The sequence below is a fragment of the Tyto alba genome, unplaced genomic scaffold (genome assembly GCF_018691265.1).
Source record: "Tyto alba isolate M040663 unplaced genomic scaffold, T.alba_DEE_v4.0 Super-Scaffold_1, whole genome shotgun sequence".
In the NCBI taxonomy this organism is placed as follows: domain Eukaryota; kingdom Metazoa; phylum Chordata; class Aves; order Strigiformes; family Tytonidae; genus Tyto; species Tyto alba.
In genome coordinates this window covers 10,749,038-10,774,001 of record NW_024881261.1, presented here as the reverse complement: position 1 = coordinate 10,774,001, position 24,964 = coordinate 10,749,038, and the positions used below count along the sequence as shown (strand labels likewise).

Sequence of the window (24,964 nt, the reverse complement as noted above, 5' to 3'; positions counted from 1 at the left end):
GTTTTTATCATTTAAAGTTATATTCAGTGAGTAGTTATAATGAAAATGACTATATAAGAAGCTAAGTGCAATATTTAAATGCCTTTTGTAAGAATACAATCCTTTTAATGATACGTATTGTGGTCTGCCAATGTGGATTCCTTCATACCTATTTTAGAAATAGGGAAACGGGCACAAATATTTACCAGGTGTACAGTAGTGACTGAACCAGTAATAAAATTGTGTTCTCTTGAATCCCTATCTTGCAACATTAAAGAGTTCTTGAAGAAATTTCAGAAAGATCAATTTTAAATTTTTTTTACTGGCATCCCAAACAGCAATAAAATGTGAAAATGGCCATGGGCTCAGGTATGTAACCTGAGTGAGGCTGGTCGGTGGATGGTACCTGCCCATAGGTGGCATGCCTTTCATTTCAAATGCAGAGCCCAGCAGGCCCGGGTCCTTTCCCAGATCTGACCTCGCCTCCCATGTTCTTGGTCTTTGAGCATGACAGAAAATCCAGTTACTTGTCTCTTTACTGTGTCGGGCTAGGGGCTACCGGGCATACTGGTTTACTCATGTTGGTCCTCTAGAAATGTAGAAATAAGCTACAGCAAAGAAAAATGTACTTAGTTTGTTCTGTCTGCAGCATACAGAACATTCACACAAGTGAATGTTAAGAGTGGCCTGCCAGCAAGTCCTACAAAATTGTCAATTACATCCCACAGCAGACCACCTGATGTCTTTGGCAGCGTGTCCTGCACTCTAACATGTCTGAGGGCTGGCAGTCCAGGAGAGAGGGGAGATGTCATCCAAACCTAGGACATCCTCACGGAGACTGTTCAGCTGCCAGCACTTCTCCGTGGCACCTCCAGTGCACGCGTGGCTGCTGACTGCAATTCAAGTAACACCCAACAGAGAGAAGCAGTCCCTCTGGTAACCCTGACCCAAATCATCAGGGACTCCAAGGCCGTGTCCAGTAGCCGGGGTGGCACTTGGAGGACTGCAGGCAGCTGCTTCGCGAGAATCCAAGCAGAAACTGCTGCCCCATGCGTTAAGCTGCTCTGTTGTGGAGCAGGTTGTTTTTTGAAATCTCCAGGTTTGCCCCCAGTTAAACCATATAGCAGTAGTCTAATGTAGACATGACAAAAGCATCAGTAAGTGTTGCTGAGTTCTTCCATCAGAAGAAATCGCAGTTGTTATCTTAGACACTGAAAAATCAGGTTTTGCAACAATTTTTCCTTGCAGGGATGCCTTAGAAACAAATTGTGTCTACATGCACTAAAGTCCCCATGTAAGTCTACCTCTTAAACACCATCTGAAGAGCTTAACTTGATCCTTAGAATGTTATTCTGCTCTGAGGAGTGCTGTAAAAAATCTATTATGGGAAAGTCTTTATTTCCATCTCAGCAATTTCCAGAAGAAATATCTTTGCTTGACAAGTACAAGAGCAGAGACTTTTTTTTTTTTTTTTTTTTTTTTAATTAGATAGCCCTGCAAACTCAGCCTGGATTTTAAAATCAGTCTGGATTCTTTCCTTCCTGTATACCTCCTGATAACACAGATTTGCCAGGCCATTGGGTAATTTTCATTGTTCCCTCTGTACCCTTGCTGTGGGTTTATTGAGGTGGTGGTTTTCTCAGCATTACTCTGTGTGTAATCGAAGGCAACATTGCAGATGGAAATAACTAGCACTTAGCTCACGTGTGTGAAAAAGGAGCAGAATCCATAGCTGCATTTGTCCTGCAGGGTAAAAATAAAAATATAAACAAAGGAAAAATGGCTTGAGATAGGAATGAATAAATGGAGGAATACAGGAGTCCATAAGAATTGTGCTGTATAAGCAGCACAGAGATATTCATGTCCTTTGTTTTGTCCTTTAGGTGCCGTTTTTTAAATTACTGTATATTTCAAATGAACACAAATACTAATTGGTGGGTATAAATATAATGTAGAAAACCAAGATTCAAAATGTAATACAATACACAATCTGCTAAAATTCATCACCAAACAAAAATACAGCTAAGTGAGCATTTCCTTGAGATCCCCCAAGAGTCCAGAATAAAATTCTGGGACAAAGCTGGAACTTGAACCACAGCCAACTCAATAAGCTATGGACTGTCCCTTTCCTTTGCTCCTTGTCCCTCCATCTCAAAGTAGCTGCTTCAGATCTCCAGAGTCCTGATAGAAGAAACATCCCTTTCAGCAAGCAAAACCACTATCATGACAAAACTGGTGTGCATTACACATCACACAGTTCTCTAGTTGTAAATTACCCACCGAATAAACTAACATGGTCTTGAAAGGGGTTTTTCCTCTCCAAATTGCCACCTCTTAGGAGAGAAATTACACTTTCAAGGGAAACTGAAGCTTCATGAATAATTTTGAATTCATTTTGACTCCTTTTATAGATCAACTTTTAAAAGATGTTTTTGTTTTTGGTAGAAACCTTGAACAATAACTTTCCTCAGCATTCTCTTTATTATTATTTTTTAAACCTCAGTACTTTCAGCCTTTGCAATATAGTTCTTTTATATGGCATTTAGATTTTGAGAGATTTAGTTGGTGGAAAAATGGGGAACGTTGAAAGGATGAGCTAATTAATGTTTCCTCAGCCTATCTAAAGTATGCTGTTGTGTTAGAGTTTTGCCACATTTGTAATTTATGTCTGTTAAACCTTTGTTTTATCATCTATTACTGACTTCTAGGCTTCTGTTTGCACTTACTGTCTGTAACAAGCATTTAATTTTATATGGAGAAAAAATGGTTTCAGTTACTTTTACTGTACCTGAAAAGGAGAATGGGATTTGCAAATGATAAATGGGGAAGTTGACTAGCTAACTAATAAAGATTTGTCTTAATCAAGTATGATTTGTCAGAACAGGAGCGCACTGGGGTCAGGGCACACGCAATGAATAATACAGCATTCACTGGAGAAAAGGACCAGGCAAAAGGCCTCATAAATATGCTGCGATTACCCACTGCTAATTCGTATTCAAAGAATGAGTTGCACTGAAGCCGGCTTCGAGGTTGCTGAGCTGTTCACCTGCTTTGTGGGCTTTGCGATGTTTAAGAAAGTTTTTTTTATATATCCACTGTTTTCAGTATGGCTTATTTTTGCACAGACTGCTACAATTTTGGGTCAATGATTTTAAGCATTATTTATTAATCATCCTCTAGTTTTGTTTTATTTTTCTGATATCCGGACACTATTTTATTTCTATTTTTTGTTGTTTAAATATGAATGTGAATACAGCAGGAGATAGTTCCATTCACATTTAAAATGAATTGCTGAACAGTGCAAGAAAGGTTAAAACACTCTTTAGCTCCATGGAAGTATTAAAGATCAAACAAGCATAGAGTTTTTGCTTGTGCTGCCAGCTTTCCTGACTTTCTAATCGGTCTGTGGATTCAGGATAAACCTGGTACATCAGGACATTAGGGGAAACCTGAACAAACCCAAATGTCATTTTATTTGGCTCTGGCTTTGTTTTCATTTGTTGACATTGCTTTTTGCTTCAAGGAGCAATTTCTCAGATTCAAACATTTGAAGGATATACTCTCCTCGTAGATTTTCTGATGTCCAGAAGATGAGAGACTGCAAAGAACCTTGTTCCTATTGATAAGTTTTAGCTACATAAATGGGTCATGAAGAATCAGTTTAAAAAAAAAGAAATAAAAATTGTTCCACTGCTTACAGATATAACTAGCAGACTTTGTTCTTTGTCTTTGTACTGTTTAAATGTCATGTGCTGTGGTTTTGTGTAGTTAAATAAGTTTAGAAAAAATCTCTTGCTCCACACTTTAATTTTAAAACATATTTCAACATTTCAAAATGTTTTCTTCTCTTTTGAAAACCTAATATAACTTTGTTTCCTGTTTACTGGTTGGCTGATAGTCTGTCTCCTCTATTTTGTGCTCAACTCTGTGTCTTGAAGTGCATTTATTGCTTTAAGAGTAAATCAGCTATAGAGGTAGGGCCAACTTTACGAGCCTCAAGCTGCTGAATGCAGGAGTCTTAGTTGCCAACTCTCTGCCTACACATTTTAGGTCTTTGAAATAACCAGTACTGCAGGGTCCAAAGTAATTATTTACACTGCTTTGAGTTTATAGCAAACTTGGTGGATGGTGGAGCATTTTTGATTAAATTATGACTATGAATCCAGCCTTACTTAGACGAACCAAAGATCACTGTTGTGTCATCTCAGTGCTGTTTGGAGTCGTAGTTTAATTAAGTGATGGTTTGTGGCTCAAGTTATAGAGGATATGTTTCTGCAACTTAATTTAGATGCAGTCAGGTTTGTTAATACTCTCCCCTGCTAAATTGCTTTCAGAAAAGTTCAAGGTTGGCAGTGCTGTAATGAAGCAGTATCCGTTCCCTGTACCAAGCTCAGAGGGAGCAGGGACTTCTTCCATCCTGACAGCACTTAAAGTAGTCAGAAGAGAAGATACTGAGGGTTGGTTCGCAACTTCACTTACATAAGTGATTGAAATGGGGGGTAGCAAGTTGTTTACTTATTGATGCAGTAAGCAAGGATTTCTTTTGCCTTAGAACTTATTTGAAGGAAGCAGGAGGAAGAAGATGCGAAGGGAGGAATTTGGAGCAGATGAGCATTGCTGAGCTGGTTCATGGATAGAACAATGGCTGGACTTCAATGTAGACAAGCGCTCAGGAGAATCAAAGCCTGCCACCTCCTGTGAATGTTGCTGTGAGGATGTAGGTAAGGGAGCTCAGCTAGATGGGTGATGGGAGTAGACAGAAAAAAAATACATCAGTTAGTGAGAAATGAGTGGTTTTATACCAACAGATTGATGTAAGTCAGGATTTCAGAAAAGGTATGAAACCTTAGAAAAAGAAAAGGCTACTGGAGGTGAAGTTACTAGGTCTGTCATATATCATCTTTCTCATTTCTTTTTCCTATTTTCTTCTCATTCATCTACCTTTTTTTTTTCCTGGGGAAGGACAGAGTAGGCCTGGACCATGGGAGGTGTTGGTTATGAAATGCTCCCAGTTTGTTCTTGAAGGCATATGACATCTTCCTCAAATATCTTTTCTTCCTTATTTTGAACAAAGCACAAAGCCTGAATTCTGATTACGTGTTCTGGATGTTTTTCTTTCTGGTTTCCCTGACCTCGGGATCAACGGACCCCTTTGCTGTTGGCCAATGGTGATAATTTCATGAACATCCATTATAGCTTATAGGAAACTTTTTCATTTGAAAAATGTTTGTATTTTAAGTTTGGTGGATATCTTGGACTTTGGAGGATTGGGAGGTATTTTTAGGTGGTTTTTGCTTTCACAGTAAGACTGGGTAACTTGTTTTATCCTCTCTTGCAACTGAACTTCTGAGAGCTCTGGAAGTGTTGGATGTCCTCAGTGCATGCTGTTGACTGTCAGTACTCTTTCTACCAGTATGGCATTTGCTTCTGCTGAATAGGCTGACTAGTCCCTATAGCATGTAGCTAATTTTTATTTTATTGTGTTAAGTGACCACATAACAGCATGCAGATTAACTTCTCTGTGGCAGATTCTTGAGGCATTTGAACACCAACTCTCATGTTTCACTGTTCTGTTAATGCTCTACAAATTGTCTCTCTGTTGGCTTATAGCCATTATATTATCCTTCATTTATCTGTATTAACCTGTACTTGTCGTTTAATAACTTTAATGATCTAAATCCTTCTGTCTCTAATTATATTGGCTGTTCAATGTAAATATATGTCAACTGTGAACTTGTAAATTTATAGGACTTTTACCTGTGTCCTTATACTTAAAGATATGTCATCACTTTCTTTATTAACTTTCTGCTGTCAGAAGCATAAAGCATTTGACTCAGCCCTGAATTCTTCTAACTGCTGCAGTGTATATTTTCCACATTTGTAAATCTGCTTGCTGTCACCTCTGAACAGCTAGCATTTAACGCTTTCTAGCATTTTTTTCCAAAAACTGCTGTTGGTGATTTATTTCTCTTAGTCTCTTAAAATCTAAACTTTTAACCTGTCCAAAACAGAGTGGCTTTTGGAAAAAAAAGTCCCAGCCCTGAATATGTTTACTGAGTTTCTGTATGTGTCAGCACAGTTCTCCAAAAATCTTCCGTAAATTTTTGCTACATCTTCAGAGCATGTGATGTCGCTAGGCAAAGACAATGCAGAATTGCATTCCCCAAATGGCATTATTCCCTAGGCAAGTCTGAGGATCTCTGGGTGGAAGTGTTCTCCATTCCTACTCTGTTTCCTTCTCTCACAACACACAGTTTTCTGAGTGTGTTTCATGATTCTGTAGAATAGCCATCCTGATTTTTAGCATGATCTTCTGCTTTTTCCAGTATAAATTATTTTGTCTTTTCTCACATCTAATTACACAACTCAGATGCATGCATTGTACATATGATGAGATTGGGCAAATCATACTTCCAAGCACTCTCTCCATTATTTGGTTGTTTTAAAGCTTTTTTTTACATTTTAAACCATATGAAGATATCCGCCGCCTCTTACGAAATGTGCATGTATATATATATAAAAATATATATACAAATGATGCTATATGGACACACACACAGAGGGTACACTTTGAAAGGAAAATTATAAACCATGTTGGGTTATTTTATTTTTCATATGAAAAGAAAAATGGGGACTCTGTCTTCAAAATTCATAAAAATGCATGTTTGTTTATATAAAAGCCTGGAGAGGCTCATTCCATATAATTCCTGTCTCTTGAGTAAATATATTAGTCATTCTTAAGGAAAAAAGTATTATTGACTTGAGTGATTAGAAAAAACTCTTTCAGAATCAGTTTAGCTGATAAAGTAAATAAATACTTAAATGGCTGGAGGCAGAAAAAGAGGAAGAAAAACCAGTCAAGCACAACTTATTTTGTGTCCTTGATATGTGTGTAGGTATTAAAAATCAAGCTTTGTGGAACATGTATTAAATAATTATAATTTCTACACATAAATAAATACTGCATATAGGTTACAGACAAAATTCAAAGAAAGGGCATATTCAGGAGTGTCACATCACTAGAAGTGATCATTGTGTTTTGAGTTTATCTTAATATAAAAGTTGAAAACCATGGGCCTATTTTTGTACACATGAAGGGGCAAGTTGCATTTGCTTTTGTTGGGTTTTTGGGGCTTTGTTTTTTCTTCCACTGGGGAAAGTGTCTTAATTCTTCTAATTATTTCCAGTGTGTTTTAGAATAAAAAAATGTAATTTTTTTTGCATAACACAGTTTCATAGAACCAGGCACCATTTGGTGTTAGACCCACAAGGTAGCATTATTAACATGGTCAACACTGAAGAGGCTGACTTCCCAAACCTTATTCAAACACCATTGAGGTGGAATATATATAGAGCTGTGAATTTTAGCATTCACCCTTTAAGGCTGATGCTTGTTAATATTAAGTTATATAATTTTTCAGAAATGCTTTTCTGTTCATCAGAGCATTGTTTAAGTCTGAGATAATTGCTATATCGAATATTCCTGCCCTCTGTCAGTACATAGATAATAATGATGTAAATGCATTCACCCTTCTGCTTCTCATAATTTAGCTGTAATTTTAGAACATAATTTTATGCATCTCTTTGGGAATTTCAGTTAGAAAAGGCAACACCACACAGTCTTTTGTAGGACTTGGGACTGCACTGTACTAAACATTGTCCGTACATACCGACAAGGAGGATGGGATAATCCCCAAATAATTGATGCTGTTAAGATTCTATGGCAATAACACCATTACTGGCAACATGCAACACCCTTCAGTTTGTGTATTGGTCTTAATTCATGCATCTGCACTACAGTGTATCTTACAAACCTGACCTTTTCACATAACTGTAGTAGCATCGTCAATGATTTGCATTATAAGTAGTCTGGAAAGATCTATACAACACTGTTGCACTAAAAGCATGAATCTGCCACACGCATGAAGGTTTTAACTGGCAGGAAGGCATCAGAGTCATAGGGGAACTTGAAAAATAATAGCACGCAGATAGCAATGGTATCAAGCCTGTAATTAGCTGTACTGGGCTAATGTACCAGGCACCTTCAGTTGTAAACCAAGTGAGGAGACATGTCATCATATCATTTATAAGTCTGTATTTTCTTTATTTATTAATGTTTTTGTTTGACTGTCTTGACCTTCCAGAGAAAAATCAAGTTTCACTGTCATCAGTGAATTTTCTGAGTAGAACAAGGATATGAAGAGGATCTGTGAATAAAGGTGTCAATTTATGTTTGCAAACTTATTGTGAGATTATGTTACCTCCGTTATGTCTCTTTGTTCAACTTATGTTGTTATTTTAGCCCAAAAAAGGCCAAAGATCATCAACTAAAGTGCATGTAGAGTAAAGCTGCTCCTGTAAAATTGATGATCCGTCCAATTATTTATCTATAGAGGCTGCTGGGAAGAAACGCAACTATCTCAGTTCTCAGACCCCTCTGCTAGGTTGAACTTCATGGCTGAAGGTTTAATCCCTAAGTGTCATATCAACAATTCATTCTGTGATATTCTGGCTGACATGCTTTCCTTCCTTATTTATTGATGTCTTCAGTCATTGACAATGAGAGGAAAATACACTATTCGTCAAAGTGATGGTGTTTTACCCTCACTTACAGTTGATGCTGCTGTCACATTGATGGTTGAAAAATAAACTCAGTCATTATAAAAGCTAAGAGTGTGAACTTGCCAGTGACAGGAAGAAGATAAAAAAAAAAAAAAGAACCAAAAACCACAGTAACTTGCTTAAAATTGGTGTAATAAAAATATAGCTGTCTTCTGTAAAGATATTTTTGAGCTTTGTTTGTGAAATACCAAGCCATTTTAACCATTTACTTTATAGTTATTCCTTTGAAGGAAAATCTGCTGCTCGCACTCCTTTATGTCTGTGCAAACATACATATAATTTTTAGCAATAAATACTTGTTATCATTTCACCTCATGCTACCTCGTTAGTAATTTGTTGATTTTTTTCCTCTCCATTTTTAAGGGATTTTGCTTTGTGTTTTTCTCCCCCAGATTACATTGAATGCATGTATCTGTTTGTGTATTACAGTATTTTGAGTGCTTTGATGAGGAATAAGCTCAGTATAATTTCACCCAGTAAATCCTTTGACATGCAAACATAAGCAAAGCTCTCTTGAATCGCTTTCTTAGGCTACCATTTGTATAGCTGTACTGCACCTTACAGCTTTTTTAACTCAATAACCACATATCTTACCACATTTCACCTTTGGGAGGCATTGTATATACAGCTAAAAGTAAAGAGCAGCAAGCCAAGAGGGACAAGATAGCATAATGAGGATATCAATTTGTGGTCAGATATCTGAGGAAATATTTATCTTACTTGTACTGTACTTGGCAACAGATAGAGAAATATATATGTAGTGAATTTCCTTAGACTTCATCTGGCAGAGTGTGTACGTTGTGATAAATGGATTCAGAAAAAAAATTGTCCCAAATTTTTAAAGTTTGACATGATTCTACTTCTAATTGTTTCCTGAAAATGGACTGTATCTATTAAAAACAAAAATAAGTTCTGTTTGCTCTACTAATAGAGTGGTGAATTTTTAATGGTTAATTTTCTTGAGGCTCCTCAAATAATGACATTTGAAGATCCCACTCATTCACCAGAACAAAAGCAAGATGTGAGTTTTGTTTATGAAAAAAAAATCACAGTTTTGTAGTTTTACTCAGTTTTGGTGCATATCTCTGACCAGCTAGCTAAGTAGCCTAAATGAATGTGCACAGAAATGCTGGTTGTCTCACATGTGCTGTGTGTCCTGAGGCAAGCTACAGCTGCTTCAGCTTCTTGTGTCTGTTTCCCCATCTGTAAAATGGGAATGATTTAACTTATTTTTCTCCTTCGGGGAAATACAGGGAGGGTTTCTTAATGTTTCTGTAGAGCTTTGAAGATTAAAATCTCTTCTCTATCCTTGCTGCTAATATTTCATTGTTAGAGGAGCATTTGACTGAAGCTGTTTGAAGAGTAAAATTTTGGCATCTTGTGTTGTCTTTGTACCATATCTTGAGGCCTCTGCATTATAATTTTGCAACCTTTGGTTCAGCATAAACTGCGGAAGCAAACAACCCCTATGTAAACAAATAGTGATGACAGTAGATGAATGTATATGTCTGCTGTTAAAAACATCAGGAGATCCATTTCAGCATATCTCTAAGCTTGCCAGAAATAGTCCATGATGGAGCAAAACAGACACCAGTAACTGAGCTTAGCCTGAAATAGCTTTTTTTTTTTTTATGCATCAGTGGTAAATGGTGAGAGGCACAGAGAGTGGTTTCCTTCTAATATGACTTCTCAGTGTCTTTAGAGGTATAAGGATGGCTGGTGTTTTAGCAAGGGCTTCCTGAGTTCCTTGTGTTAACAAGGAGTGGGCTTAAGGAATGTGTGGGAAGTATGAACACGCAACACTTAGAGAAAGTCTGAAAGTCTTCTTGCCTTTGTTTCACAGACCAAAGGTCAGCGTCAATTCCCAGGGTCTAGACAACCTCAAGAGATTGCAGGGGGTCAGCTTTTGGTTTGGTTGTTGCTTCTTCAGTTTTATGTTGCTTGAAAACCTTAAAATTTAGTATAATGATGTCTTCCTCTTTGCAGTTAGGAGGAGTGATTAGGCTACCACATGCATTAAATGATGTTGTTAAAATCTAACCTGGCATTTTGAGGCCTTACAGTCACAAGCTATATTTTTCATTATTTACATTTTGGCTTTTTAATGCAGAGCAGATTGGACAGGAGATGCTGGAAAACCTCAGCCATGACAGAGAGAAGATCCAGCGTGCTCGAGAAAGGGTAAGTTTGATAATAAGTAATTGCTGGTCTTGGGTTTTATTTGCTTTGGGCAAATTCTCTGTGCATGCAAAAATAATCCAGCATATTGATCAGTTTTATATAAATCGGCTACTATCGTGAGATATAATTACCATCTGCAGTGAAGCACTTAAAAAGTGTGTTATATGGGCCCAATCCTGCAAAGCCTCTTCACGATGAAGTTGTCAAATCCGCTGTTGGAAGCAACCTTTCTGTCACTAACATCACAGTTAGGTCAGTCTTCTGTCTTTTGAAGGGTTTGTTGTAGTGTCCGTTTCACTGACTTCTTGAACTTCCTATGAAAAAAGTTCAGTACCATGACTGAGCTTCTAATGGTTGATCACCCTTACTCTTTGTAGCTGCAAATGCTAATAATTGCCTCTTTAGACAATTCTGTGTGAAAGAACAGGTAGTGGTTTCTTACACTACTTCTCTTTCACTGCAGTCAAAAAAACATATCTATGTCATTTTTGGCTTATGTTGCCTCCATAGGGATCAACTCTATTCTGCAGAGTTACTGAAGATGCTCAGAAGTCCATCCCATCCAACGCATACAACTCTGAACTTCAGTATAAGGAATTTGCCTCTCTGGTTCTGGTTTCTGCTCACAGAACCTCAAGTGACTGCACTTGTGACTTTCTGTCCATGACACACTGACCAGATATTTTCCTGTGCATCCAGTTTTGCCCAAGCTAAGTCCTTGTACATGCCTCTATCTGACCAATGCCACTTAAGAAATCTCCTTTGTCTGTCCCAGGGAGTTTTTTAACCTGGATAGCTCTGATTGGTAAAGCTTCATACGATGGCTTCAATGAGGCATTTTCTGTCAGCTGTACCAGTTACTTTCTGAAGTCCCGGGCATTAGTTACTTTAAAACATTAAATATAACTTAATCATTAATTGTAACTAAGAATTGTGAGCATTTACCAAGTGTTGTTCAGGCAATTTTGTGTGTTATTTCACCTCCACTCATCACATCCTTAGTGACTGCTGAGTCTGAGATGCTTTTCTGCTTCTAGCTGGACAAGTAAAGCCTAGGCAATGGAGATGAATAATGTGTATCCATTTCTGCTGATCCTAAAAATCCTCAGGAAGAAGAGAGTGTAGTTCTGATGACTCTGTACACATGGTTCATGGCATAACTTCTCCTTTTCTATGCTTTTCACCTGAAGGGCAAATTTTTTTGATGGCAATACCTGTAAGCTGCAAGGAGCAAGACTGAAAATAAGGGTATTCTAGGAAAGTGTATCCCATCACAGTTCAGCAAAACTCCTCTTATCATAAATGGAAGATCTCAAATTCCAAGTTTGTGTCATATGCCACTTAAAATATTTTGTTTAGGGAATTCAGAAAAGTTCTCCAGTGGAGCCACATGAGTGCATCTGTCCCAGCTGTCTATATACTCAGATGTACACTCAGGGATGATCTTGGATAACTTGCCAAGTTTTCTGTTTTGTGGAGTTTTTTTAAAGACTGGGACAGAGGTTACTCTGTCAATGCATAATAGCTTTACACTGAATACAGAGTTGTTATCTAATCAACCAGGGAACAGACTTCTCATCTGAAAGTCAAATGTTGGCTTGAGTATGATGGTCAATTCTTAGCAGTTCAATGTTGTGAAAATTAGGAAGATTTTCTTATGAACGAAATTTAAATGAGTTAGTGTCTCTATAGTTTGGTTAAATTTACATATATGAGTTTTCCTGTCTGTAGAGTAAAACATTTGAATGAAGATAAATGCAAGACGTAGCTAGTATCATTTTGAATAAATGAAGATCACATGCAGTGCAAAATACATGTGTAATAACTGTTGTGAGGAGGCATTCTCTAAACTACTTTTTTTAAAAAAAAGCCAATGAGAAGGAATAAAAGCTCGGCCTCAGGAGTCACATAGGTTAACTGGAGTATAAAGGACTCTAAGATTCAACATTTTTTAGGAAAGCCTCAAATTAAAAGTTGTCTAAGGCAAACATATCAACATCAGCAACTTGTTCATCTTCCTTACTTTCTTATTATTAATCCTAATATTATTTTTTAAAAGCTTTCTTAAGCACCGTGTAGATTCATCATTGCTAATAGCAAAGCATCTTTCAAAATGTTTTCACTGCAGCAGTTCTGTGAAACAAGGAAGTGCCATCATATGCTATTTAGCAGGTTTACATGCTACCAGTTCTTTGGCTTCTTCAATGCACTGGTATTGGTAGGCAAATGATGGAAGAACTACCATCAGATATTTCAGTTTTAAATAAAAACAAACTTAGAGTTTGAAACTCTTTATGTTGTTTTTTCTGCCAGTGCAGGAAGAAAAGGTGGTTTTTAAGTGTTCTCTTGGGAGGTAGCTAGAGATCTTCCAACTATGTGTGTACGTGTTTGTTTCTTTTCAACATTTCTTTTGCTTATTTTGTGGGGCTTTTTATTACCATAAAAATATGAGGTCGTCTTGCTTAGAGGAGTTTGACAAACCTCTAAGATTCAGCTTCCCCTTCCTAACTATCAGTAGAGATTCTAGCTGTCAGGTAGAATCCTGCAGCAAGAGAGGAAAGTTAGGATCAAACATATAATAGTAAAAAGGAGAGAGCTACTTTTCTGTGAAAAGGGAGGAGAAGCCCCAAGTGTTAAATGCATCTTTATGAATAATAAAAGACCAGTGTAAAGCATACATTTGTACTTCAGATTCCCTTCTAGCATAGATAAGAAGTTGGCTTTTTAATGAGCCTTTTAAAAATTATTGTGACGTTTTTTCTTCTGTTACTTGTGTCAAACTGGGCTAAACTGCTTTTCTGGAGCTTGAATTGTCTAGATGAATCAGGAAAAAATGAGGGAATGGCCTCCCTGGAATATAATGCTCATCTTTGTTCCATCATGGCACATAATTACAGAGATCTGAGAGTCAGTGCAAGCCTTCCCACTGAATATGATATTGCAAAGAGCAAGTCTTGGTTGGTGTTATCCAGTCCCAGCTTTTACTTGGTATTTTCTTAGTACCTTTTACAAGAACAAGGAGGAAATTTATGCAAAAAGGTTATGTGTCATTGATTGCAACTACTGATTTCAGTAATAGACATTAAATCTGGTAGCAAATATTTACAGTATTGGGCTCCAGAATAGAAACAGGTTTTAATATTGCTGCTATGCATATATTCAAGATATAATAGTGGTTTGTTATGGTGAAGGTGATTTGTTATTGGAAGACTGCCACTTTTCTTGGCAGGGTTACTGTTTTGATGGATTTATAACACAGGATACTTTTTGTCTTCTACAACAAAGTTTCTTTAGTAAGAAGTCAATGAGTCAGGTAATCCTTCCAATCTGATTTGATAATGAAGAGGTAAATATTCAGCTTTCATAAGGAGAAGAATGTTTTTATGTATATACACAGAGCTATGTTTTGGGGCATGTTAAAAACAGTGGTCCCTGCTATTTCATAACTGACAATCGCTATATTATCATTTACAGTAGATTTTGACGTCCCACTGGCTCTGAGATCTCTAAAAAGTCCAAAGATATCTCTGCTTCAGCTATCACTAGCAAAAGAGACAATAAGATTGTAACTCTATTCTTCCTCTACACTTCTTCATCTCTAGACATCATTTTGTGGGAGACTAAGAAATACAAAAATAGAAGGAAGGTTTTAATCCCTTTTAAATAACAATAGAAATATTTGCTCTTTTTTAATATGAAGTTCATTTGCTTCATAAATTTTCATCTGCCCAATTTCATTTTTATTCAGTTGTGCTTTTATCTATTTAGCAAAATTTTTGAGAGCTATAGAACAAGTCAGCTAATTTAGTTTAGCTGTAAATGTAGGTTTCCCATATCCTAATAAATGACTAAAAATAGTACTTTCAGTGAATGAATGATCCTTACATGCAAAAATATATATTGTACAGCTGTGCCTTATGTACATACCATATACTGTTCACAAAGTATTTGGGCATCCATCCCACTCATGGCTGCTCTAAGGTCAGTACAAGTTTTGAATTTAAAGGGCAGTATAAGCATATTTCTTTTACACCAAATCGGAAGAAGGACACTGTTCTGTATTACTGCTTTTTCTTTAAACTACTGTCTTTGCAAAACAGTGAAAGAAAGATATGTTTGGTTTTCATTTCATAAAGCATCAGGAACATAGCACATGGCTGTGTCTTAATCCCTTGATGCTTTCAGTAATATACATAACCAATAAGCATACACACATCACTGGGAATTCGGGATACCAATTTTTATAGCTTCTACCTACAACCCTTTATTTTTAAAGCTTTTTCTCTTTATCCTGGTTCATCTTTGTGGCCTCAATGTCTTATCTTCCATGGGTTTCATCTTTATGTAAGTGAAAACCAGACAAATCATATTTAAATTTCAGCGCTTTGGTGGCTTTCTTACTTGTGGGTTTGTTGTGGGCTAGACCTGAAGCTGATTGACTCAAATGATAGTAGAAATATCTGTCCTTTGTACAGAATGGAGTACATGTACCTTTTGCCTTTAATGGGACTCTTTTCTCCCCAGCTTAGAGAAACAGATGCAAACCTGGGGAAGAGTTCCAGGATTTTGACAGGAATGTTGCGAAGGTAAGGCCAAGGTAGGGACATTTCTGCTCTTTCTTTTCTACCTCTCTCCCTCCATTCCTTTATTCTTAGTTTTAATTCAACCTCAGCATTTTGCTGACATACCTGACTTCTTTTACACAGGCTGCTATGTAGAATGTCTTCAAATGAATGGTGGTAGTGAAGCAGGCATGATTAGACAGAAGGCTTTATCACAGCTATGGAGAATTTTCTGTAGGCTGAGGAATTACCCCATGCTCAATCATTTCTCATCTTTGTTTCGTTGTATTTGGGGTTTTTTTGTGTGTGTTCTAAAATTAAGCTTTTTAATGATGATTTCCTGTGTTCCTTATTCTTGAGTGATTCCGGTATTTTCAGAGGGTTTACCTGTTAGATTTTATGTGAGAAAATTTGTAAATGTTTTGGGGAAATATAAGTTTACACACAGAGAAAATGTTAAGGTGATCAATTCTGTCTGAATAGATAGAGCGTGTTTCTTCCATGTTTTCATTGTTATGAAAATTTTCCCTGGGATTAGAAAGGAAAAATTTGCAATATCCTAAAAATCTATGTGGGACTGCAGGAAGGGAGTTATCCAGTGATTACTACCCACCTTAATTTTACACTGGTACCTTCCTAGAAAGATTTTTTTAATTAGTAGCATCTCTGGCTATGTGTCTTTACCCATTGAAATAGCACCTGAGCTTCTCTGTGATGTCCATATTTCTGTATATATTAAACTTCCTGAAGAGGAAAAGCATCCCTCTAGTAGACAGTGTTGGGTGCTATGAAAACACAGTTTTAAAGGAGTTTAGAGCATCCTCAGAAGTGTTCAATATGAAATTACCCTTGCCATGGACTTTCATGTTGCATATTTGCTTAATGCAATTTGCTTATTAAAAAAAAAAAAGTTTTAGCAGAGTTTTTGGTTTGTCACTTGGCTTGGAAAATATCAAAACCAGAATTTAGTAAGTTGTTCTTTAGTCTCCTCAAAAAAATATCCTTGTTAGTTCTTTGTATACCCAGTTGACAAAGGTTAAAACGACTGAACCTCATGCCTTCATTCCACAGATTTCTTACAATTCCAACTCCAAACTGTAACATATAAAATTCTCTGATTAAGAGTAATATGTAAATGACACAAGCTAAATTCAAAATCCATGGAGAAAGGAAGTGGCAATTGAAAGGGATGGTTCAGTGCCTGTAGACAATCAAAATAAACTATAAAAAAAATGAACGAAAGAAAAGACACAACCAAACCCAAGTCTCCCCAGGAAGGGCTCTGCGACATGAGCTGTAACGAATATTCTGCATATGTCTCCATTTTGTCAAATCTCATTAAAGGGGTTTCTTGCTTTATGTCAATTGAGCTGTCCAAAAATCATTCATCATTTTAGTGTAAAAAAAAATCATGCAGTTATTTAAATAATATCATATTAATGTTAAAGTTCAGCTGTCATTTAATAGTATAGCTTAATCAGACATAGCATTTAGGAAAAACAGTTTTTTCGGGCTTTACTTGGCTTTCAGGTTGGCAGATTCAAATAAGGATTTATGGGTTTCTAAACCAATGTATTCTTTCCATGTTTATGCTTGAGGTACCTCAGCCTTTTTTGCAGCACCCTGTAGTCTGTTATTTTCAATAAAATAAAGTATCTCCTCATATTGTGTTTGAATACATTTGCAAGTAATTTGGAGAAGCTGAAACAAAAACATATGCTGTAACCTTTGACTTTGTTTTGTGTTTGGGAATCACAGTCAGGAGTCCTAGTTTATAAGTATTCCATAAACCAAATGAAAAATATGATCTTTCTGAAATATACTTGGGCTTTTCTTTTCAGACAAAAGGATTATGTAGTCAAACACCAAGATGGCATGTTTCTGTGTATCAGAAAGGCACTGGATTTCCTTCTTTAACAAAAATATTGAGCTGAGTAACCCATCTGGATGAAAGGCAGGTTAGGATTTAAGCTCAGTTCAGGTAAAAGTGCCAAAAGAAATGCCTCAGCATAGGTGCAACCTGCAGTAGAAGATTCTCAGGATGTTATTTAAAGACACATAATAGATAGACCTCTGGTGAATTTAATTTGTTTGTGACTGTTGAGTAGAAGGGTCTAGCATTATCCCAGCTTCATCATCATCCCAGTGTTGTTTAGTCACAAGAATAATCATAAAATACAGACCCCAAGAAATCAGAACAAATTAGATAAATACAACTGTAAGAAAAATAATCAGCACAGATTGGCAGTTGTGTCCTAATTTCTGCATACTTCAGTATATATCACACAATGTTCCACTTAATTACTGGAACCAATAAAGAAACATACTGGAGGACTGTTCTTCACATTATTGTACTGAAAAGGTAATGTTAAACTGAACATTGTTCAACCTACTTGCTGCTCCCACAATATGTATTTGCTGATATGCTTGAAGTCATGTGCCAGGCTAACACCCTGTGCATCAAATTAATGCCTAACTATTTCTATTTTTACTGTCTGGGAAAGGTAAAGCAGCATCTGTTCGGAATCTGGCCAAATATATTAAGAGATTAGATATTTAGATAGCTAGAGGGCTAAATTCCTCCCTTTGTATGACCTAAATTCCCTGTGCATAAAATATTCTGGAGATGGGAAATAAAAGCAGGGACAGGTTTTGTAGGTTTCCATAGCTCACTAAGAAAGTCAGTGGCATAATAGGGACAGGTTTTCCTATCCCAGTTTGCTGCTCTAGCAAATTAAAGTAGCCAGCCTTATGTATTGGAATTTGTTATCTCCCAGTATTTTGGGTATTTGGGTAAGGAAATTTTTTAATAAATATTTTTAAGTATTCTTACTTTGAAATGACCTATGCATTCATAATATTTTTTTTTCTGTAAATAAACCTACTGAGATTCTGCTAAACTAGTATATTTACAGAATTGCATTACTAGGATAGCATTGGCATGTTGATAATGTCAAAACATTAATCATTACCTTTTACTTGTATCTATAGTTCTGGACATCCTGACATTTTATGGCTCCTCTTTACAACTGTGAGACTATAACAGAAGCTCAGTGTAGTCTCAGTTACAGAATTTTCAAATAACAGGTTTTAACATAAGGAAATGACATCTTCTGCAGTCATCTGTGATATTGCTGTCTCAGACATCTATCCCTTGGCCTCTACTCCAATGTGAATTGGTCAGCGCACAGTGTGTTAGAAAGAAGGAGAAAATAATATGTTCTGAAAGATCTTCAGTCTTTTGCCCATAACCTAAGCCAATAGCCTAGAAAAGCTTTTAAGAAAAGAATTTGGACAGTCTCCAAGCCACACAGAGCCCAGTGGGAAACAAATAAACCTAAAAGTAACGAGATAAAAAATTTCAGTAGATTCGAATCTTTATCCAATTAACAGATAAATTCTACCTAACAGCCTCCAAATTGCAGAAAAATATTTTAGAAAAAGAACTACTACCCTCCAGAACAATATTTTATTTTGTCTGGTTCACCAGGAAATTTTTATTCCAAAAATTCTCTTTTAATCTTCAGATTTCAGTCTTCTGAGTTGTTATCAGTGATGCTTTGAGAAGCTCATAAACACATCTGATCTTATAAAAGAGAATTTTAAAATCTGATTTCCAGTAGGACAAACACACTAGCTCCAGCTGATGGAAATGAAGCAATATGTGTTCAGCTCTCAAGTGAGGAGTTATATGACTTCCCAACACCTGCATGCCCAACATGATTACAGTCAGAAAATGGGAATACTTCCCCCTCCATGTTGTAGTGAGGCTTCTTCACTCTTCTTTCAAGGAAAATTTTAGTAGTCCTGCTTCCTGCATTACTTCTAGTCAAAATTCTTTGTACGTTTGAACTCCAGGATAGTCCATACCTTTCAGTTATTTTTCAACATTTCATAGAATCATAGGATAATTTAGGTTGGAAGGGACCTCTAGAGGTCATCTGGTCCAACCTCCTGCTCTAAGCAAGTCTAATTAGAGGAGGTTGCTCAGAGACTTCTTCAATCAAGTTTCAAACACATCCAAGGTTAGAGATGGCAGTGACTCTCTAAGCAATCAGTTCCAGTAACAGTTGAAATAAGCAATTTTTCCAGGTATCTTAATTGAAATTTCATAACATCCAACTTGTGTCCACTGCCTATGCTCCTAAGCAGAAGTAATTTAACACATACGTGTTTTAGAATTGGCCTTCAGAGTTTGGGCCTGGACTGCAGTTGCTCCTAGCAGTTCTCAAACAGCTTCAGCAGTTCGGAAGAGGCCCCTGTGGTCATTAGGCTGAGACGACGTTCAGTGTAGGGCAATTCTTTAAAGAGAGAGAGGAGTGCTCTGCTTCCACCCACTGGCCTGGTCAAGTGGCCATTCAGCAGTGGATGCACAAGAATTTTTTTTATTTTCTTTCTCTCACTCCTAGAGATTTGAAAAGTAAATTATGTCTGTTCTGCTTTCTGTCTTGACTATGAAGCCCATATTTCCATATGCAGAATAGCAGCAGAGACGTTAATGTCCCTCTTGAGGCAAACCAAAACAAACAGTGTCATTACTGTCTTTTTACCCCATTTCCCTACCAATCTCTGTTTCCATCCCCAAAGTCCATAACAAAAAAGATTTTCTTCTGGGCTAACGTCTATCTTGGTATCAGTCAGACCATGACTGTTGAGTGTCTGCAGTTTTCTGGAGGGAGATCTTCGTATCGCAGGTACTGAGTGGTTTCTCATACAGTCAGATTTGCCTTGTTTTCATGCTAATTGAGGAATTCCTCTTTCCAGCAGGAACTTTGCATATTTGGTCTCAAGCCAAGAGGAGCTTGAGTAGAAATTGTTTCAGCAACTTTTTGTTACATATATTTCTATTTTTACTTCTACATTGAGAAATTATTGAAACAGTAACTCCTTTAGCAACATGTCTGGTCCCTGTTGAATATGTACAGCTGCAGCTGTTTACTTCAGTAATTTAGACCTTGATTCAGGAACATATTTAAGCGTATGGTTAACTTAAACCAGAGGAGCAATTCCCTTAACTTGAGGGAAACTGAATAAGGGGGGAGTGAGTAGCAGAATGATTCCGGGTCATCTCTTGGGGCAACACAGCTTTTATTGTGCTCCTTGCTCAAGGCTGATTACAGAGCAAACCCTGTCCTTAATATTTCTGTTGTTAAATGGAAACCATAAAATCCACATAGGGTATGTTAGTGCTTGTTATTGTCAGTGTAAGAACTTTTTTTTTTTTAATTTCTTGACTTTTAACCATTTAATATAGTTACTTGGTTCTTACATTACTGTACATGTTTGTGTTTTAATGTGCAACTAATCTTTATCAATTATGAAGTGTTGGATCTTTCAGAAGGAAACTGGTAAGTTTTGTGGTACTGTTAGTCACAGGATAGTCTGTGGATAAGGAACATAAAACTTGTTATTCCAAGTTAAACCTTGGCATTAATTAGTACCTGGTCATGCCTCACTTTGTGTATGACTTTATAAAGAAACCTTGTTTCTTTATTGAAGTGATGGACAAAACATCTGGAAAACATAAATGTAGTGTCAGCAAAATTCCCAAGGGTAAGCATTCTTCATCATTAGGAGTCCAACAAAAAAACAGGAAATGTACCTCTAGGTCTGAACAGCAAGAATGTTAAAATAGTATGGGACGCTGTGGGTTCTCTGTTCTCAATTTAGGTATGACATAATCTGATGTATATAAGGTGCATTTCTTATTTTTCATAATTACTTGAGAGCCATTTTATAAACTTTGCTCATCTTTCTTGTACGGTGTTCTGTATGTTGTTTCCAAAATACTTTTGAAAACTCTTACTCTACTTCCATTTAGTGTTAGAAATACATTTCAGTTCTTGCGTCATAGAAGGTACAGAAATCTTTTGAACTCATGTATAATATAACCACTGTAGGTACAGCAAGCAGTGTACATGGAGAATTTCAAGCCCTATACTGAAGGTACTGAATGCCTCACAGAATAGGACCGATTTCAACATTGCAAGCATGTACCTATGGTTAATTTAATGCCACCTTAGCCTTAGCAAACCTTCAGCTCCAACAGCCTGCAGAGAGGTATAGAGTTATGTTTACTTCAAACCTGGAAAAAAAAAAAGGAGCATCATGACTGATCTTTATATTTTAGCAACTTAAGTGCACAGGATAAAATAAGTCAGTGTTTTAATCTCCTTGCACCTAGGCTGTCTTAGAAGTATATGTTCTTCATTCATTAAGATAGAAGCTTTTATATTCGAGCATTGTTTTAGTTTTCATATTATTGGAAAGCTTTCTCCATGTGTCAAGCTGCCTATACTATGTCCATTATGAGCAGGGCTCTCAGCATTCTTCAGACAATATTTCTAATTCTTTTTTTTTTTCATTCCTTTTTCAAATGTACAGTGGCCTTTGTTCTGTCCTCTCCATTCCCTCTCTTCTATCATCTGGAATTACTGTCTCATTTTCCCCCCTTCTATCTACTTGAGTCCAGCTGAACAGCTGGAAAGAAAATTATCTAAAGCACAGTTGTGTTTCTGCAGGAAAGGAGGATCCCAATGGATAATTACCCAAGCTAGTCCTAGACTGCATATACCAAGAATGTAAAGCATCATAATAAGTTAAATATCATGTAACCCTTTGTGATTGTTCTCTGTATTGAGGTATGTTGACTACCATTAGGCAGCTAGAGCCTAAAAAGGTTCACAGTGTCATGAGTGAAACAAAAGGCATTTCATAGCCAGCGTTGTCATGTCTGAACCACAATAGATGTCCTATGACATGCTTTCATGAGAAGGCATGTCTTATATCAGCATAATCAGTGCGGTGCTTTCTTGCAGTAGTTACAAGAAGTTTCCAGTTGGATGAGTTCTCTCTGACATGATATTCCGGAATAGTGAAGGTAGTGAAAGTATTTTGAATGTCTTGAGATTGTTTATGTGTAGCAGGATGAAGTAGGGAACCTGTTAGCAGAAGCTGACATTGGTAATTGCTGAAATAATTAGAGACAACTCTACAGGAATCAATGAAGTCAAACTCCTTAAGGCCAGTAGTAAATTAAGGATCATGTTGTTCTTGACACTACTCACTCTGTAACTGTCACAGAACAATATATGCCAAGTTTATTACAGTGTTTAAGCTGTAAATTCGTAAAGGTAACATTTTCTGATCAAAGATCTGCATGATATCTTGCTACATGGGTCATTTCATTTTGATCCACAAATTTACCAAAAGAAATAGAATCAACTTGGAAGTGATCTCAGAAAAATTCATCCCTTTGTGTAAGGCAGTATTGACTGTTTCAATTCTGGCAGATAGTTGCCTAGCTTGCTTTCCAAGTTTTCCCTAATTTTTAGCCCAAATCTTTCTTCCTTGGTAGACAGAGAGCTTTTATGTGCTGGTGCATTTGAGGAGCTTTCTGTGCTCTGTCATGGCCCATAACTTCTGCTGTGGAAAAAAATTTCTGCTGAACTTTTTAAGAAGTAGAGAACATAAAAAATAGTGTACAGAATTAAATTATAGTTTCCAGTTTTCATCAAGCCAGACGTTTTGATGAGATTCAGGAATGTAAAAATGGAAGACTTGGATAATGTTCTAATAGGTAAATCCTGGAAGCCTAGCCTCTCCAAACAGTAGCTTCATGCATAGGTGTCACTGAGCTTTGCAAATAGAGACACCAAAATTAAATCATTCTCATGAGGTTGCATATCTGGACTGTTTACTAAGCTGACTAAAAGTAGCATTTGAAACTCAAACAAGTTAAACAAAGTATTGATATTTAACCTTTTTGTGGCACTTCTAAATCTTTTAAGAAAAATGCAGTAATGTTGCCAAACAAACATCAGAATTTTTAACTTATTTCTGCCACCTTTGCTCATAGACACACCAGCATTTTACACAGATCTAGTATTTGGAAACAAATGGTGGGAGCAAGAATGGTTTTTCCTAGTCTTCTATCATGTCTCTGCATGAGATTTGTTAATCTTTATCAGGGAAAGAGGCTCTTTTGTGCATTCTGAGTATAATTTCCAGTAGCACTTGGCACTTTTCTTGCCACACTTGATTGAAATTGTTGGCTTTTAATAAAAGCAAAATTAATTCAGCTTTCCAGCATGATTCTGATCACACACCAAGGTCTTTCTCTTTAAGAAAACAATGAAGTCATCAAACTGATTTAAAACTGCTGTGATATCAGAATCTTCTCCTTATTAGCTGATCTTTTAAATTAGATCATTTGCAATCTAGCTCCTAGTAGCAGGTCAGAGTTTTGGCTGTGCTCAAGAGACATAAGAGATTAAGTGACCAACAACTGGAACAAAGGAAGAGTCGGGATTTGATGAATACGGTTTTTGTTCAAGTCAGTCACTCAAGTCCATCACAAAATTCAGGACCTAAACTTGTAAGTCATACTCATGTGGGTATTTTTCTCATCCATAGCCCTAATACTGAATGAGGATCTGTTTTGGTTTGAGCGAAGTTTGTCTGGGGAGGCAGTTTTGTTTGTTGTTGTAGTTTTACAAAGAAGGCCATCAATGATGACTGTGAGTAATCAACAGCTAAGGAAAACCAGGATCACTTAGAGTTTGTTGCAGATAAATTAGTGCTGCTGTGAGACAAGACCAAAACTAAGGGAAAATTTACATCCTTGGGTAGGATGTAATTATGTGGCATTGGACCATTAAAACTTTGCAGAAGGAATGTTCACACATCTCTAACCTGCTGAGCATCTGTCTGAAGAATAACAAAGTCATGAATGAGAAAATGTGGTCTTACAATGAGGGATTGTTTAGTCTACTTGGTGATGGGAAGGATGAAAATTTGCTAATTTTGTCTGGCTCTAACTAATATGGAAGATTTGAACCTAATCAAGAAGGCAAAGAAAAGTCAGTGTGGAAATTGAGCAAAATGATAAAGACAGAGAAAAACAATTTTGCCATAAACTCTGACATTTATGTTATCTACAACATTTGTGTAGCTCTAAAGTAATTACTTGAAAATCATTCTAATTGTTTCAGAAATATCTAGAATAATATAAACAAGGGAGAGACTCTTGCAACCTGCTTGCTTCAGACAAACTGGTAAATTTTCAGTGCTAATGCTTCTTCAGTTTTAGAATCAGGATTATAACTCAGATTTTAAAATCATATTTTGAAATCAGTTTATTAATTTTTTTTTTTAAAGACTTGAAAAATTAGTCAATGCATCTGAATAGTCAGGAGCTACAGTTTATTAGAATTATCAGTGATATTAGTACTCTCTAGTTTAAAAATATAGCAGAAGAGTTTTTCACTGACCTATATGCCTTCTGCAAATATAAACGTGTTTTCATGAGTGTTAACATGGCTTAGCTTGCAGGGTCTCACTATGTAGCATTTATTACCCAAGAGATTTTGTTTAGCTTGGACTTTGCTATATTAACTAAGCTATAACCCAGAAGGTTTTTGTAACATTGGCAAGTTAGAGCAAAGTCTTCATCTTGTCCTATGTAGTAGATCTGCTGATAGTTTAAGATTGCAAAACTAATGGATAATTTTTCTTCTTGAATAAAAATTGCATCCTAAAATTATTTTTGCACCAACTCCTTGCCTTCCTTCTGATAAAAATGCTTGTGCAATCAAGAAAAAGCACTGCATGTTTCTCTG

At 36.6% G+C, this 24,964-nt stretch overlaps 1 protein-coding gene across 6 annotated transcripts in view; it reads left to right on the top strand.

Moving 5' to 3' along the window:
- The window catches only part of VTI1A (vesicle transport through interaction with t-SNAREs 1A), a 298,773-nt gene that overhangs the window by 157,832 nt on the left and 115,977 nt on the right, over window positions 1-24,964 (top strand). For 4 of the 6 annotated variants that reach the window (XM_032988596.2, XM_032988597.2, XM_032988599.2 and 1 more), the window contains 2 exons: window positions 10,712-10,782; window positions 15,307-15,368. In XM_032988596.2, coding sequence (XP_032844487.2) covers window positions 10,712-10,782; window positions 15,307-15,368 — 133 coding nt within the window. Of the gene's footprint in view, window positions 1-10,711; window positions 10,783-15,306; window positions 15,380-24,964 lie in introns of all 6 variants that reach the window. The other 2 variants (XM_032988601.2, XM_032988600.2) reach the window with 1 other exon arrangement.